The sequence below is a fragment of the Capsicum annuum genome, chromosome 1, assembly GCF_002878395.1.
Source record: "Capsicum annuum cultivar UCD-10X-F1 chromosome 1, UCD10Xv1.1, whole genome shotgun sequence".
Taxonomy (NCBI): domain Eukaryota; kingdom Viridiplantae; phylum Streptophyta; class Magnoliopsida; order Solanales; family Solanaceae; genus Capsicum; species Capsicum annuum.
The window spans coordinates 206,825,717-206,842,230 of NC_061111.1; the positions used below are offsets into that span (position 1 = coordinate 206,825,717).

The following is a 16,514-nucleotide window of genomic DNA, read 5'->3' on the forward strand; positions in this document are numbered from 1 at the left end:
CTTTAAGATCATTCTCTTACTTTATATCGTCTTTACATTATATTTGAGCTCAGTCGGTCGATAATGCCTACTGCGTACCCGTGTTTTGGTACTCATACTACACTTATGAACCTTTTTGGTGCAGACCCAGATTCTAGTTGCCGCCCTTGAGCTAGTTCGTGTGAGTTGACTGTTCGGAGACAGGGTGAGCTCTTGGAGATTGAGTTGGCCTCTTTCCCTTCTATCCTTATTTGCCTTTTGCTTTTGAGATAAATGTATAGGATTATAAATTCCTCTTGTCAAGTTTAGAAGCTCTTGTATTAATACTATCAGGTCGTGGGATTTGTGTTTGAATAGCAGTTGTCCTTAGTTGTGAAATGTTGTTGTTATATATTGTGTTCAAACATAGAGTCCATGTTGGACGTTCTTACCAAGGTAACCCATTGCCATAGATTCGGATTACGGTATCGGCTTACCTACCGGTGGGATGTGGTAGGTGCCATCATGACTCCAAACAGAGTCGTGACATACTCTCTCCATCCCAGTTTACGTGTCTTCTCATTTTTAAATAATATATGTTACTTTATGTCTTCTTCTGTCCCATCGTAATTTCTGTGACACTGATATAATTTCACTAATCTACCAAATATTTTATGTTGATCGATTATTTTGTATACGTTTTATTTTTTTATGAAATATTATTTATTTTTTAATGCTTAGATGACCATAAAAATTAGAGAGAAGTATCGATTACCCCCTTGAACTTGTCACGTTTTATTCACGGTACACCTGAACTTTGACTAGTCCTAAGTACCCCCAAACTTATTCTTTTACTACATCGAGTGACCTTTTCATTGTTGATGTTGCAAAATGTTTGATTGCACACTCCATCACGTAGGTGATGGAGTTATTTTTTGGCCAAATCAGGATTTTTAATGGTAAAATCGAAAAAACTCCATTTTTCTTTAATTTTTTCAAAAAATTTAATTATCTCTCTTCCTCCATCACTTTCAATCTAAAAAAAATAAAAATGCATTCTATTGCTTCTACTTTATCTACTTATTTCTAACTCTATGAATTATATAGGAGACTTCTTTGTTCATGTGGGTCTCCTCCAATTGTGAGAATTTCATGGTCGGATGACAATTCCGAACATAGATTCCTCAGTTGTATGCATTATGATGTATGTAGTTCTATTTGTTATCAATTTTTTGTCCCTAACGATTTAATTTTCATTTAACCGATAAAAAAATACTCTTAAAATAGAAAAAGTAGTAACTTAAATAATAATTTAGCATAAACTTATTGGGTTAACGTTTACCCAATAACCCAATAAAAAAAATCAAAATCAAATCAATAACCCAATTTTTTTTTATAAAATCATTAAAAAATCATTAACCCAATAACGATAAATCAATAACATTATTATCGGTTCGATCTTTGTATACTCCTAACTTAAATTATAATTTTTACTCCATTAATTATAATAAGAAACGTATTTGTGCATATAAGTCTCCTCAAAATCCTAATCGAAACACCAATCAGAAACTACTATGAAACACTAACCGGAAAAAATAATTTCATATTTTTAATACAAGAAAAAAATATAATTTTTTCAAATAATAACTTACTTGATCGACGAAAATTCAGCCTTTCATTATTTTGGAGTAGAGAAAACCTGAAAAAGATATTTTTTTAGAGAAAAATCGAATAATTAAGGGTAGAAGTGGGTTATTTTTTAATATCGGATCAATATAAGGGAAGTGAATGGTATTTATCCACATGAACAACCACATAGGCATTTTTTTCACGTGTACGCGCGTGTTTTACACGCTTTGGTCCTACAGCTGAAAAGGGTCACGTGACGTACTAAAAGATAAAGTTCGAAGGGGGGAGGGTACTTAGGACTAGTCAAAGTTGAGGAGTACCATGAATAAAACGTGACAAGTTCAGGGGGTAATTGATACTTCTCTCTAAAAATTAATTAGGGGTGATATAATATAAGAAAAAGACATAGTTTCCACCTTAAACTATACTCGAAAAGTCCAAGACACACCTGAACTGTTGAAGTGACCTATCACACACCTATACTGTATATAAGTGAATTTTTCTACACTCTGTAAAATATTATACCACTTGCATGTGGTGCGGTGTTTCACACGCGCATGCCATGTCAACAAATACGAAAAAAATCATAAATTTTTCTTTTTTTTAATTTAAACTTTTTTCTTTTTCTTCAATGTCCAAAACCTTCATTGTTATAGTGTCTAAAACCTCCATTGTTATGGTGTATCATCATACTTGTGGCATCAATTAATCACCACCATAAACTTTATCCCACCAACAAAATTACCATAACAATCAATTTCTTCAAACCATGTTCTTCATCCGTAATCTATCATTTTTTCTAAAAAAAAAAAAAAAAAAAACTTCACTTCTTCTTTTGTTGATTTTTCAGTGAGAAAAAGACAGTTCACACCGACAATATATATGCTCACACAGACCTTCATTTTTTGGATGGATTAACAACACACACACTTACAGAACCAGTGAAGAAATCGGGGGGATAACAGAAACAGTGAGGGGGACATGGAAGAGAATTGAGAGCAAAGAGAGGAGATTTGAGAAGAGAGTAATGTGAGTGAGAGAAACAACCAATCACGCGCACGCGAGAGAAGGAAAAATAGATGGTGAATCGGACTTTTCCGGTGAGAACTCACCGAAAAACGTCCTTACTGTAGAAACCTCGACCTATCCTCCAATATTCATCACCATTTGAGTTCATTGAAACGCTGGCGAAGTGAAAACAACAAATTCAATTTGAGTTTCGACGAGCCCATTTAAGCTTAGTTCTAAATTAGTGATTTGAAACAAATCTACCAAAAATATTAAAAATTTAAAATTTGTTAGTTAAAACAATAACGGTGGCTGGTTAGATGATTAATCAATTTTATTGTGAGAAAAAATGATGGTGGTAGGTGAAATTGACGTCGATTCAGTGGGGATGGGGGATAGGGTGTGAAGAAATTGCGTTATTCAAGGGTGGGGTTGGAGTTTGGGGGTGGTGGGTGATGAAGAAGATATGTTAGTTGGGGTGGGGCTAGAGTTTGGGGGGGGGGGGTGATGAAGAAGAAGATGGGTTGGGGGGAGGGGTGGGGGTGGGGTGAGGGTGGGGGTGGGGGAGGGGAGATGCAATGCTGGGGCTGGGGAGGGGAATTTTTGATTTTTTTTTTTTTGCGTTAATTTTGCATTTAGACGCATTTTTTAAATTTATTTAAATAATTATATTTTTTTCACGTTAGATTTAAGGGGTAAAAAAAATCATTTTTAAGTAGTTTAGGTGTATTAGGTCATTTTAATAGTTTAGGTATGTCTTGAAATTTTCGAGTATAGTTTAGGGTGAAAACGATGATTTTTCCTTATAATAAAATTACGATAGAAACAACGAAACATATATGTCTTAAATGACCTATAACAACTAACTAGAAGTGATATAACAAAATTACTATAAAAATACTTGTGAAATTTTTTTAAATAGGTCTCACATAAGACATCAAGACTTATAATAATTAATTAGGGGTGATATAGTAAAATTACGATTGAAGCAGCTGAAGAAGATAGCTACAGAAAATAAAATATGGTGGCGGATTCGTTAGCAAAGATGGGAGCAAACTCAGCAATTGTTGGGGAAGCGAGACTTTTGGAAGTTCCTCCAGTGTGTGCCTGAAATGCTCTATGAGCAGACACGATAGGAACTACATTTCAGCGAAGTGTAAGATCTACTACTAATGTTTGCAATCAACCCAGGTTGATCGACCGGAAGGATGTAATATGCTAATACTATGCTCCTTTTATTCATAACAACCATCATTTACTACCAAAAAAAAAAAAAAGGATAGCACACAAAACATCAAGAGTTAATTATTATTTTATTTCTATTTATTTTTTATTAAATATTATTAACTTTTTAATACTTAAATGAATTACGGATGACATAGTAAAATTACAATTAAAATAGCTGAAGCAAACAACACAAGCAGGCATGTCGAAAACGTGACTGCTTATTGCCCTTTATTAGTAGTAGGAAATATTAAATTTTATTAATTTTTTAATGTTTAAATAAATTAAAAATAATATAATAAAATTATAATTGAAACAGTTGAAGCAAACAACACAAACAGATATATCGAAAACGTGCCTTTTTATTCCCTTTATTATTAGTAGGAACTACTAAATGTTTCATTTTGACAGATGCAAAAGAAAAAATAAACTTTTTTGACTACTGTTTGGGTGCTGGGGGATCCACGGCATCTCGCTTTGGAGTCAATTTCACATGGGACGCTCTTATATTCAGAAAATAAGTTCAAATTTACTCGTGGGCATCTTCCTTATTCTTGGTGCGGCGTCCCCGCTTAAATTGGAGTTAGGTAGAATTCAGTTAAAAGTGAAATTTGTTTTTGACCCTATAAGCTTTAAATTATAATCATGAGCAGAGCCATTTTAGTAAAGGTTGATTGGATGCCCATTCTTTTGGTAGAAAATGTTGTATTAGATAATTTTGCTTACCGGTGTTCATCGGTCGGTTCGGTTCAATTTTATATGTTATTGGTTTGATTTATCGATTTTTAATTTTTAAATATGTAAAGCCAATAACCAACCAATAAGATATTTTCTTATCGGTTTCGATTTATCGATTTTTGATCCTTAATGGTTCGGTTTTAGATTTAACTAATAAGAAAATACTTATAAAATAGAAATAGTAACAACTAATATAAAAAATGAAATCTTAGTTACCGCCAAAACCCTACGCAATGCATTTTAGTTTACAAGAATTTTTAAACTTGACCTGAATGTTAGTTAGAAAAAAAATTAAATCCTAATTGTTGGAAGTTATAAATGCTTTAAGTTTTTCACTAAGATAATAATCGAACTTTATATTGTGCCTTTGTTGTCCTGAATAGGTTAATACTATGTGAATCACTGAATTGTGAATAAGTAGTGCATATAATATATATATGCATACACATATCTATCTATCTCTCTATCTCTCTATATGTAGAGAAATTTATATATATAACATAAATAGGAATAAAACAATAATTTAGTGTATCCTTATTGGGTTATCAGTTTAATCGATAGCCCAATAAGCTAAAATCAAAATCGAATCGTTTACCCAATAAATTTTTTTTTATAAAATCAATAAAAATTCGTTAACCCAATAACCTAATATCAATAACATTTTTATCGATTCTATTTATCGTACCTAAATTTGCTCTCCTTTAACAAACTGAAAAGAAAAATTGATATACTTTTCATCAAATTCTCAACTTTGTCAGTGATTATACTCCGCTTTTAGCTACTCGGTAACTCTCCCTCAAACTTTGTATTCGTGTTAAAATTCATTGAATATATATTAATATGATATTCAAAATTCTAAAAAACTAAAATTTGTGGCTCCACCTCAATTAATTTCACCAACTTATTATCAAGCCTCGACAAAAGTTAAAATGGAAATATCTTAAAGAAAAAGAATAAATACTTAATAGTAATAGGAAAAGAAGAATATCTAACATAGATTCGCGTGCTAGTCAACGGACAGAACTTAAAGCAAGAATTTACCAGAATATCAACCTTTAGTTTGAATGAGTACTTTTACTTGCTTTTCACACTAATTATGATTAGAAATAAACATACCCCGTATAATATAGTAAAGTAAAACATTTTCTTTAAAATAATATTATGATCATGCAATGTATCTATTTATTTAACTGTTGAAATCAGATGACTGCAAGTTAGGTTGCTCGCATCTTTCTCACTTTTGAGACTGATCAGGGGTATTGCTCCTGCATCATATATATATACATCTAGAAAGATGAGCTAAAATTTGAAATTAAGGGTTTTGAATTTGTCAATTACCGGTTTCATAATTAAATATTGTGCATATTTAACAAATTTTCTAATCCAAATAAATAAAAGCTATTTATAAGTTCATCTGAACGTGTAGCTAATTAATATTATAGTTCCGCTCATATAAATAAAAGCTATTTATACGTTCATTCAAACGTAGTTAATTAATATTGTAGTTCCGCTCCTATATATCTAATAAGTGAACTATTGCTAATCACTTTTTAGCGATGCGGCTTCACATAAAACCCATTGATTCAAGATATCTCCGCCACCGTTGATATATATACTTATATATAAGAGAGGATTTTAAGATTTGGTAGTCCTCACAAGGATTTTTTTGGTAGTTTATTTTTTTGGTGAAATAAAATTACTACACATGGCAACTAAAAGTATTTTTTTATTACATATTTTCATTTTCACCCTTATTCTTTTTATTAATTAAGACCATTCCACTTGAATTTTTATAATTGATTTCTTCTTGCCACATGTTGGATTACTATTTAATTAAAGCACCTTTCATTTTAAATCAACAACCACTTTAACTCAAAAAAAAGAAAATTCAAGCTAGCTTTTAATAAAAAAAATAAAATTTTTAATAATTTCAACTATGACCTTTTAGTTCTTTTTGATATTATAGTATAATAAATAATATCTTGTATTTATTATTTCTCGTAGTGAACATGTAAAAAGTATAGACCAATAATTAAAATGAGACGATTAGGTTACTCTTGTGAGGGGTGTGTAAAAAATAAACATAATAAGTAAATAGATCGAATGAAGTAACATATTAATGTAATACAAGTAGCATTTAATATGCTTATTAAGTTAATTAATAGAAAGACTCTTAATTAAGGTTATAATTATTATAATATAAATTTGAAAACATTGACTTTTTTTTTCCAGATGATTCTATAAGATGTAAAAATGTAATTTGCAGACACTATTGCCACTAAAATCATGAGGAATACTAAAATACAATAAATATCAAAATAAATTTATTTTTATTTATAGCTAAGAAATAAATAGTCGCAAATTTTATAAAAATATCAATATTTTTTCTATTTATGATCTTTATCGAAGCATAATTATTAAATATTTTAAATTATGTTATTATACAATATATTACTTGTAGCTTTTTGATATATTTCAATTCTCTGTTAATACCTTCTTCCTCATAAATAATATTTTTTATTTAAAATTATTCAATTATGTGATTAACAACTCTAATAATTATAAAAATTTATTTACAAGACTTGTTTAATGGATCATTAGATATACTGCTTATAAAATAAAAATTGATAATATAAATTATATTTTTAAATTAAAATTATTATTTTTATACTTTGAGTTTGGGTCCGGGCTTAGCACTGACCTCGTGAAACTTCATTTTATATTTCTATTATATAGAAGAGGTGGTTTCGGCCACCTCTTCGTGAATTTACTTTTTATCCTCGTTATTTATTATATTACACCCTAATTATTTCATGATTTATTATATTATTCCTAATTAATTATTTGAAGTCATTTATATATTAGAATTAATAATATTTTTTTTATTGTATTACCCCTAATTACTTATTATAAGTCATTTATAGAAAATTAATAATATTTAATTAAAAAATAAATATTTATAACGTTTGTTTTAGCTGCTTTAACGGTGATTTTACTATATCATCCCTAATTAATTATTATAAGTCATTTATGTATTAAAAATTAATAATATTTTATTCAAAAAATTAAATTACTATATTACCCCCTATCATTTACTATATTACCTCTAATTGCTCCGTGATTTACTATATTATCCCTAATTAATTATTATAAATTATTTATATATTATAATTAATAATATTTTTATTATATTATCCCTAATTAATTATTATCAATCATTTATATATTAGAATTTATAATATTTAATTAAAAATATAAATATTTATAACATTTGTTTCAGCTGCTTTAACTGTGATTTTACTATATCATCACTAATTAATCATCATAAGTCATTTATGTATTAAAAAATTAATAATATTTAATTAAAAAATAGATGACATGTCTGCCAGCACTGGTTTCGACCAGTGCTTCGTCATTTACTATATTATCCCTAATTGCTCCGTGATTTACTATATTACCCCTAATTAATTATTATAAGTCATTTATATATTAAAATTAATTTTTTCTATTATATTACCCCTAATTAATTACTATAAGTCATTTATCTATTAGAATTAATATATTTAATTAAAAACTAGAAATTTATGAAGTTTGTTTCAGCTGCTTTAATCGTGATTTTACTATATCATCCCTAATTGATTATTATAAGTCATTTATGTATTAAAAAATTAATAATATTTAATTAAAAATAGATGACATGTCTGCCTAAATTATCCCTAATTTCTCCGTAATTTATTATATTACCTCTAATTAATTATTATAAATCATTTATATATTAGAATTAATAATATTTTTTACTATATTACCCCTAATTAATTGTTATAAGTCATTTGGTTTCGACCACTGCTTCTTCATTTACTATATTACTCTTAATTACTCCATGATTTATATATTACCACTAATTAATTATTATAAGTCATTGATATATTAGAATTAATAATATTTTTTATTTATATTACCCCTAATTAATTATTATAAGTCATTTATATATTAGAATTAATAATATTTAATTAAAAAATAGATATTTATTACGTTTGTTTCAACTGCTTTAACCGTGATTTTACTATATCATCCCTAATTAATTATTATAAGTCATTTATATATTAAAAAATTAATAATATTTAATTAAAAAATAGATGACATGTCTGCCTATATTACCCCTAATTACTTATTATAAGTCGTTTATATATTAAAATTAATAATATTTTTTTTACTATATTACCCCTAACTAATTATTATAAGTTATTTATATATTAGAATTAATAATATTTAATTTAAAAAATAGATATTTATTACGTTTGTTTCAGCTTTTTTAACCATGATTTTACCATGTCATCCTGAATTAATTATTATAAGTCTTTTATGTATTAAAAATTAATAATATTTAGTAAAAAAATAGATGACATGTCTGCCTATATTACCCCTAATTGCTCCGTGATTTACTATATTATCCCTAATTAATAATTATAAGTCATTTATATATCAGAATTAATAATATTTAATTAAATCAATGTACATTTATGTTTGTAACTCATCAATATCAAATTTTAGTGCTAAAAAATATTTATAGTATTGGACCCATGCTGACACGGGTCATGCACCTCTAGTAACTATATATAAGGGAGGATCTTTGAATTTGGTAATCCTCACATATATTTCTTTTATCCATTTTAATCCTAATTAAATTTTAATGACTTTTCAAGCTTTCACCCATTTTAGTAAATTTGAGTTATTATATGGACTTATTAAATGCCGTGTAAAAAGTGACGAGTCATAAAATAAGCGAAAGTGACACCACGAGAGATCTTTATCTAACCAATTAAAAATTAATTCAAAATTTGTGGTCTTCTTTTATGTGAAATAACAACAACATCAATAATAATAAGAGAGACCTAATTTGTTTAGTCCTCACAAGAAATTTTTTGTTTATTCTATCTCTAATTGAAATTTTAATAATTACTATTTTTATATTATATATACACTGATATATAAGAGAGAATAAGATAAGATTTGATAGTCCTCACAAAAATATTTATATAATGAAATTGCTACATGTGTCTATTATTTTTTCCAATACATTATTATTTTTGTCCTCATTCATTATGTAATGATTATTTTATTTGAACCTCTATAATTGAATTATATATAGTATTTTTTTGTAAATCCCTTCATGTTTACTATTAGATTACGTGTTCTTTTTTGGTACATATTTCTTATATTTAAATTTAATTATTTTTTAATTTATTTTAGAAAATTAATTAATCTCTAAAACAATGGCATGTGATTGATAAAGATGAAGTATTTTCTCCTAGCGACATGAATCTTTGCACTTGATGGTGTTAATATGAAAAATTACTATTGAGTTTTTCATTGTGTTTCAATTGCTTAATTATTTTTTTTTTTAAAGGGAGTAGGAAAATAACTACTTTAGTTTCAATTATCTTTATATAATTTAATAAATAAAAAAATTTAAAAGATGTTTTGCAAGACTTAAATTCAATCTCTAATCTCTAGAAAAAATTAATCTCAAAATATATATTGATTCACATAGGAGTGCAACTATTCAAAAAATTAATCTAACATATGATTAAGTTTAATTTGAATTATTGGATGTTATATTCTCAAAACATTCCATGAAAACAACTTTTATATTACATATTGATTTGAAAATACAAATAATTTTTTCTTTTAACTTGCAAATACGTTTATACAATGATTTAATTTTTAAGAGTTTGCAGGAAATTTTGAACTACTCTGTCAATAACTTAATGTCACAAAAAGCAAAAAGATAAAAAAGTAATTATAAATTTAATATTTTATATTAATTCAAATTTAGGCTTATAAGCATCGGGCAAATGTAAAACTTTAATAATTCTGAAATTTTATTGTCAAGATATAATTAATCTTAATAATATTATTAAAAATATGAAACAAATTATACTTATTTGATAATTTCTGCGCACAAAGCTGTCAGAAATAATACTTGCATCAAGGGCAAAAAAGTCGTTCAATTTTTTATGAGTATTTTGGTCTTTCAGACTTTCAATTTTGCGGCTTCCTACTTTTAGAGTAGTATAGATATATCATAATTATTTTTTACCTTCTAAGGGAAATGTCAATTACAATAGAATAATTTTTATTTGGATTAATTACAACTAACATTAAATTTCCCGTGTGCTATTTTGTAAATGAAATTTAAAGAGAATAGATTAATTAGAAGGGATAATTCTTCGTGTGATAGGTAACTAAAACAAGATTCTAGAGGAGTTCTTAACTAGTAAAGTCTTCGCCTCTTTTTTGAATATTTGGTATACCCCAGTATGCAACTTGCAAGATCTTTATTGGATATTTGGTTAAAGTAATATGAAAGCAAAATTTTAGGAAATCCTTGACTGTTGATTCTATATAGCCATGAAACTAAATTAAAGTGGATGACATTAATTTGTTCGTGTACTAGACTTTACTTTAAAGACTTTGCTTTCCATGTGAAAAAGGACGAAATTTGAGGTACAACGATCAAGATATTCAAATTTTGACATGAATTCACATGGAGTCAAGTTTATGAAATAACAACAATAATATATCCATCGTTATTCCACATGGAATTTAGAAAGAGTAATGTATACGTAATCTTATTCATACCTTCAAAAAAAGTAGAGAGATTATTTCTGATAGACCTCGTCTCATGTAGAACATAATACAAATCAGTTGTGTAGATCAAATACGGTAATGAAGAAGCCTTATGAAACAATGAAGAAGAAAACCATAACAGAAATAAATAATGTTTTAACTAGTGATTCAAGCTCAAAATGTGATCACTACACACTATGCATAGTTACTGTTCCATTGGATTTATGCTTCTCGATTGTAGTAGCAAAGTTAGCAATGTAGTTGAGTTAGTTAGCAAAGTTGCTAGAGGTTGTTAGACAAGTGGTTAATTAGTTATGATGAGCTGTCAATGAGCTCACTAACTTAGCTCAAGTCTATAAAAGAAGAAACATTGTAATGTACAGGAGATGAATGATGAGATTTCAGCTTCACTCTCTATCCTTTCTTCTTCCTTGTTCATGGATTATCAAGCTGTAAGGCTTGAATTTCACATGGTATTAGAGCTACGAGCTCAATACTGAGAGTATTTCGATCACTTCTCATCAAGTTCTTTGAAAATTTTGAGAACTCTGTGTGTTCTCTGGTTTTCCACTTCTTCTTCTTTGCAATTTTGATCTATTTTGTAGTTCAATCCCTTCATTCATAGCACCTAAAATTGATCAAAGTGATCCACTCTTCATTGGTGCTTCTGAAAGTTCCAGTGTTATGCTTGTCCCAATCAAATTAACTGGGTCAGAAAACTATAGTCTGTGGAGTCGATCAATGCGAATTGCTTTCTTAGGGAAGAGAAAGTATGGTTTTGTCACTGGATCCTGCAACAAGGAGTCATACAGAGAGGAACTCCATGAACAGTGGGAAACATGCAATGATATTGGCCTCTCCTAGATCATGAACACTGTGAATGAAAACTTACTATCTGGTATTGTTTATGCCATAAATACTTGTGTAGTCTGAGAAGATTTGAAGGAAAGATATAACAAGGTGAATCATATGCGCATATATCAATTGCATCGTGAAATCCATATGCACTCTCAAGGTACTAGCTCAATCTGGACTTATTTTACCAAATTGAAAAATTTATGGAGTGAATATAATGTTCTGGTTCCCAATCCTAGCTATTATTGCCCTAAGTCTAAAGACTACTCAGACCATATATGTTAACTAAGACTGTTACAGTTTTTGAGTGGACTAAATGAGTCCTACGATCAAGCTAGGAGACAGATCTTACTCAAGGGAGTAACTCCTACTCTTAATCAGGTTTATGCCATGCTCATAGAAGATAAGATCCATCATTCAACATGTATGCTTGCTATGCATGATAGATCAGAACCATTTATTATGCAAGTGAATCTCACTTATGGTTATCGACAGGGAAACACCAATTACAAGGGCAAAAAGTATGACTACTGTCATATCTAAGGTCATACCAAAGAAAACTGCTATAAACTGATAGGGTATCCAAATGATTGGAAGAACAAAAAGAAACAAGGTTATAATCCTCCCAGCTTCAGATCACATAATATTGGTGGTAATAATTTCTCATCATATAATAATGGTAACAACTATAACAGCACTGGTAGTGAGTCTTCTCAAACTATAAACATGATAGCAGGACAAGTTGATGCTGCGAGTTCCAGTCATGATGTGGATCCTACACCACTGGCAAAACCTTACACATTCACAGATGAAGAGTACACTCAAATAATAAACATGTTAAACAAGGATACCAAGGATATGAAACAAGTCAATATGACAGGTATTACCATTTTTTTGTCCAAAGCTTGTTCTGAAAGTTGGATTGTAGATTCAGGAGCTACACATCATGTGTCTGCACATAGACACTTGTTCAGAGATAACACAAGCTTAGTTCTAAGACACTTGGACAAATTTCACTTTCCAACAGGTGATGAAGTTATAATTTCCGTCACTGGAGAAGCCTATATGTTTGCAGATGATGTGATCAAATATATTCTCTTTGTTCCTAAATTCAGACTAAATTTGCTATCTGTTGCTAAGATAACCAAGGAACTTTCCTGCTTTGTGTCTTTTCATCCTAATTTATGTGTCTTTTAGGACCTCTTCAATGGCAAAGTGAAGGATATTGGTAGACAAGAGAGTGGACTATATATTCTTAAAGGAGAATGGGAAGAAAATACTGATCATGTAGGACCGAAGCACAACAGAATCATGCAGAAGTTTTAGCTCCCAGTTGCATACCATGGCACCAAATACTTGGGCATCTAGATCCTCAGGTTTTAAGATGCTTAGACATTCTGAAGAATTAGAGTGATGTATATATATTGAATAAATGCACTGTATGTCCACTAACTAAACATACAAGATTGTCATTTTCTGTAAGTACTACTAGGTGCTCTGCATGTTTTGAACTTGTACACATGGATTTACTGGGTTCTTATAGAACTTCTACCTTTGATAATAAATGTTACTTCTTGACTATGGTAGATGAATATAGTAGATAAACTTAGGTTCATCTGTTGCAGCTAAAAGATGAGATTATAGTAGCTATTAATACCTTCATATTTATAATTAAAACACAATATGGAGTGGTGATAAAGGCTATCAGGTCTGACAATGGGACTGAGTTTATCAATTCTCAATGACATACATTATTTCAGTCTCTAGGTATTATACATCAAACTAGTTATCCTCACATTCCACAACAAAATGGAGTTGTGGAGAGGAAGCACAAACACATATTAAACATTGCCAGAGCTCTCAAGTTTCAGTCTCACTTGCCCATTAAGTATTGAGGATTGTGTGTGAAAGCTGAAGTATATATCATGAATAGGTTACCAACCTCTGTCTTAAGTATTAAGAGTCCTTTTCAGTTGTTATTCTCTAAATATCCCAAGTTGTCTCATCTGCGAGTGTTTGAATGTCTATGTTATGTGACTATTGTCCCTAGAGGTGATAAGTTCTCTGAAAGAACTAAACTTATTTTGTTAGTTGGATACTTAGAGTCTCAAAAGGGACACTTGTTATTGGATATCCACTCAAAAAGGCTATTGGTTAGTAGGGATGTTGTGTTTTATGAAGACACATTCCCTTTTGATCTATCACAAGTAAAAGTACAACATACAAATATTTCCAATAGTGATGAAGAAATCAATGACTTCTTGGCCTCTACAGATGATGAAGTTATTATTGAGGTACCTATTGAGGATGCTCTCATTGAAGATAATTGTTTTGTTGATGCTGCACCACCTGATATAGCTCCATCTGACACAAATGCTGGAGCAGATTGTCAAGCTGAGACTTTCCTAACTCAAGCTTCTTCCAGTAGACCTACCAGAACTAGTAGACCACCTGTGTGGATGAATTATTATGTTGATACCTCAAAACACCAGAGATGCAAGCATCCCTTAGCTAACAGTCTATCTTACAGGAAACTAAGCCCTGCATATCAATGTTATTTGACAAAGTTCTCCACTTTGACTGAACCTTAACACTTTAAACAAGTTGTGCAAGATGAAAGATGGGTGGAAGCCATGAAGTTAGAAATTCAAGCCTTGGAGGCCAACAACACATGGACCATTGTTGACATACCAAAAGGGAAGAATATTGTTGGTTCCAGATGGATATACAAAATTAAGTACCTTGCAAATAGTAAAGTGGAAAGGTTCAAAGAAAGATTAGTGGCCAAGGGATATAGTTAACAAGAAGGGCAAGATTATCATGAGACATATTCACCATTGGCTAAAATGGTCACAATCAGGGGTATGATTGTTGTGGCAGTATCTAAAGGTTGGACCCTTTATCAAATAGATGTTTATAATACATTTTTACAAGAAGATCTTTAGGAGGACATGTACATGGAGTTGCCAGAAGGATTCAGAAGACAAGGGGAGCACAAGGTCTGCAAGTTGATCAAATCTTTGTATGGCCTCAAGAAGGCTTCCAAGCAGTGAAACCTGAAGCTCACTCATACACTGCTTGATGCTGGATTCACTCAGAGTGCACATGATTATTCACTCTTCACTCTGCATCAAGGTGATGATATAGTGGTATTTCTTGTATATGTTGATAATCTTTTCCTTACTGGAAGGAATGCAGAATTGATTGATGCAACCAAGAACAAGTTGCATCAACAATTCAAGATGAAGTACTTGGGGGATCTCAAATAATTCTTGGTTATTGAAGTCCTCAGATCAACCTCAAGGGTGATATTAAACCAAAAAAAGTATATCCTTGAATTAATTCAGATACAGGTCTTAGAGGTTCTAAAACTGCAATCACTCTATTAGAGTCCAATGTCAGGTTAACCACACTAGAATATGATCAATCCACAGGTGCACGAGGTGATGAATTATTGTCTGATATTTCTTTTTATCAAAGACTGATGGGCAAACTCATGTATGGTACTATTACAAGAGTAGATATAAATTTTGCAGTCCAAACACTCAACCAGTTCATGCAGCATTACAAGGGATCACACTGGGATGCTGCTACCAGGGTAGTCAGGTACCTCAAAGGCTCTATTGGTTAAGGTATCTGGTTAAAGGCTGAGCATTCTACTACTTTAACTTGCTGGTGTGACTTAGATTGGGATGCTTATCCCAACACCAAAAGATCAGTTACTGGATATGTAGTCCATTTTGGTAAATCATGATATCTTGGAAGTCCAAAAAATAACACACTATTTCCAGAAGTTCTGCTGAAGTTGAGTACTGAAGCATAGCTTCAGCAGTTGCAGAGATAACTTGGTTAGTTAGTTTGTTTCAGGAACTCAAGGTTCTCATTACTTTGCCCATATCAGTATTTAGTGACAGCAATTCAGCCATTCAATTGGCAAACAACTCTGTGTTTCATAAGAGAACAAAACACATAGAGATTAACTGTCACTTCATTAGGGACAAGATCAAAAGTGGATTGATACAAGCTGTACATGTTCAGACGCATGATCAGATTGCTGACCTTCTTACCAAAGGTCTAAGCCAAGCTCAACATGCCCATTTATTAGGCAAGCTTGGTGTTCTCAACATAGTGCACCCTGCAGCTTGAGAGGACGTATTTTAACTAGTGATTTAAGCTCAAAGTGTGATTACTACACACTGTACATTATTAATGTTCCATTGGATTTATGCTTCTCGGTTGTATTAGCAAAGTTAGCAATGTAGTTGAGTTTGTTAACAAAGTTGTTAGAGGTTGTTAGACAAGTGATTAGTTAGTTATGATGAGCTTTTAATGAGTTGGAAATGAGCTTACTAACTTAGCTCGAGTCTATAAATAGAAGTAACATTGTAATGTACAGGGGATGAATGATGAGATTTCAGCTTCACTCTCTATCCTTTTTCTTCCTTGTTCATGGATCATCAAGCTGTAATGCT

General features: G+C 30.3%; 1 protein-coding gene across 1 annotated transcript; it reads left to right on the forward strand.

Moving 5' to 3' along the window:
- Positions 1-14,999: 14,999 nt before the first annotated feature.
- On the forward strand, positions 15,000-16,188 carry LOC124898764. Its single transcript, XM_047412698.1, has 4 exons — positions 15,000-15,041; positions 15,141-15,289; positions 15,445-15,640; positions 15,910-16,188. Exons 1-4 carry the CDS (start codon positions 15,000-15,002, stop codon positions 16,186-16,188), a joined length of 666 nt encoding a protein of 221 aa, XP_047268654.1.
- Positions 16,189-16,514: the final 326 nt, after the last annotated feature.

Bases quoted from the DNA above. Each gene is read 5' to 3' on its own strand.
- LOC124898764 (XM_047412698.1), top strand. From the start codon at position 15,000: ATGGAGTTGCCAGAAGGATTCAGAAGACAAGGGGAGCACAAG. The intron at 15,042-15,140 runs GTCTGCAAGTTG...GGATTCACTCAG, and splicing joins GAAGACAAGGGGAGCACAAG to AGTGCACATGATTATTCACT. The intron at 15,290-15,444 runs GTACTTGGGGGA...GTCCAATGTCAG, and splicing joins CATCAACAATTCAAGATGAA to GTTAACCACACTAGAATATG.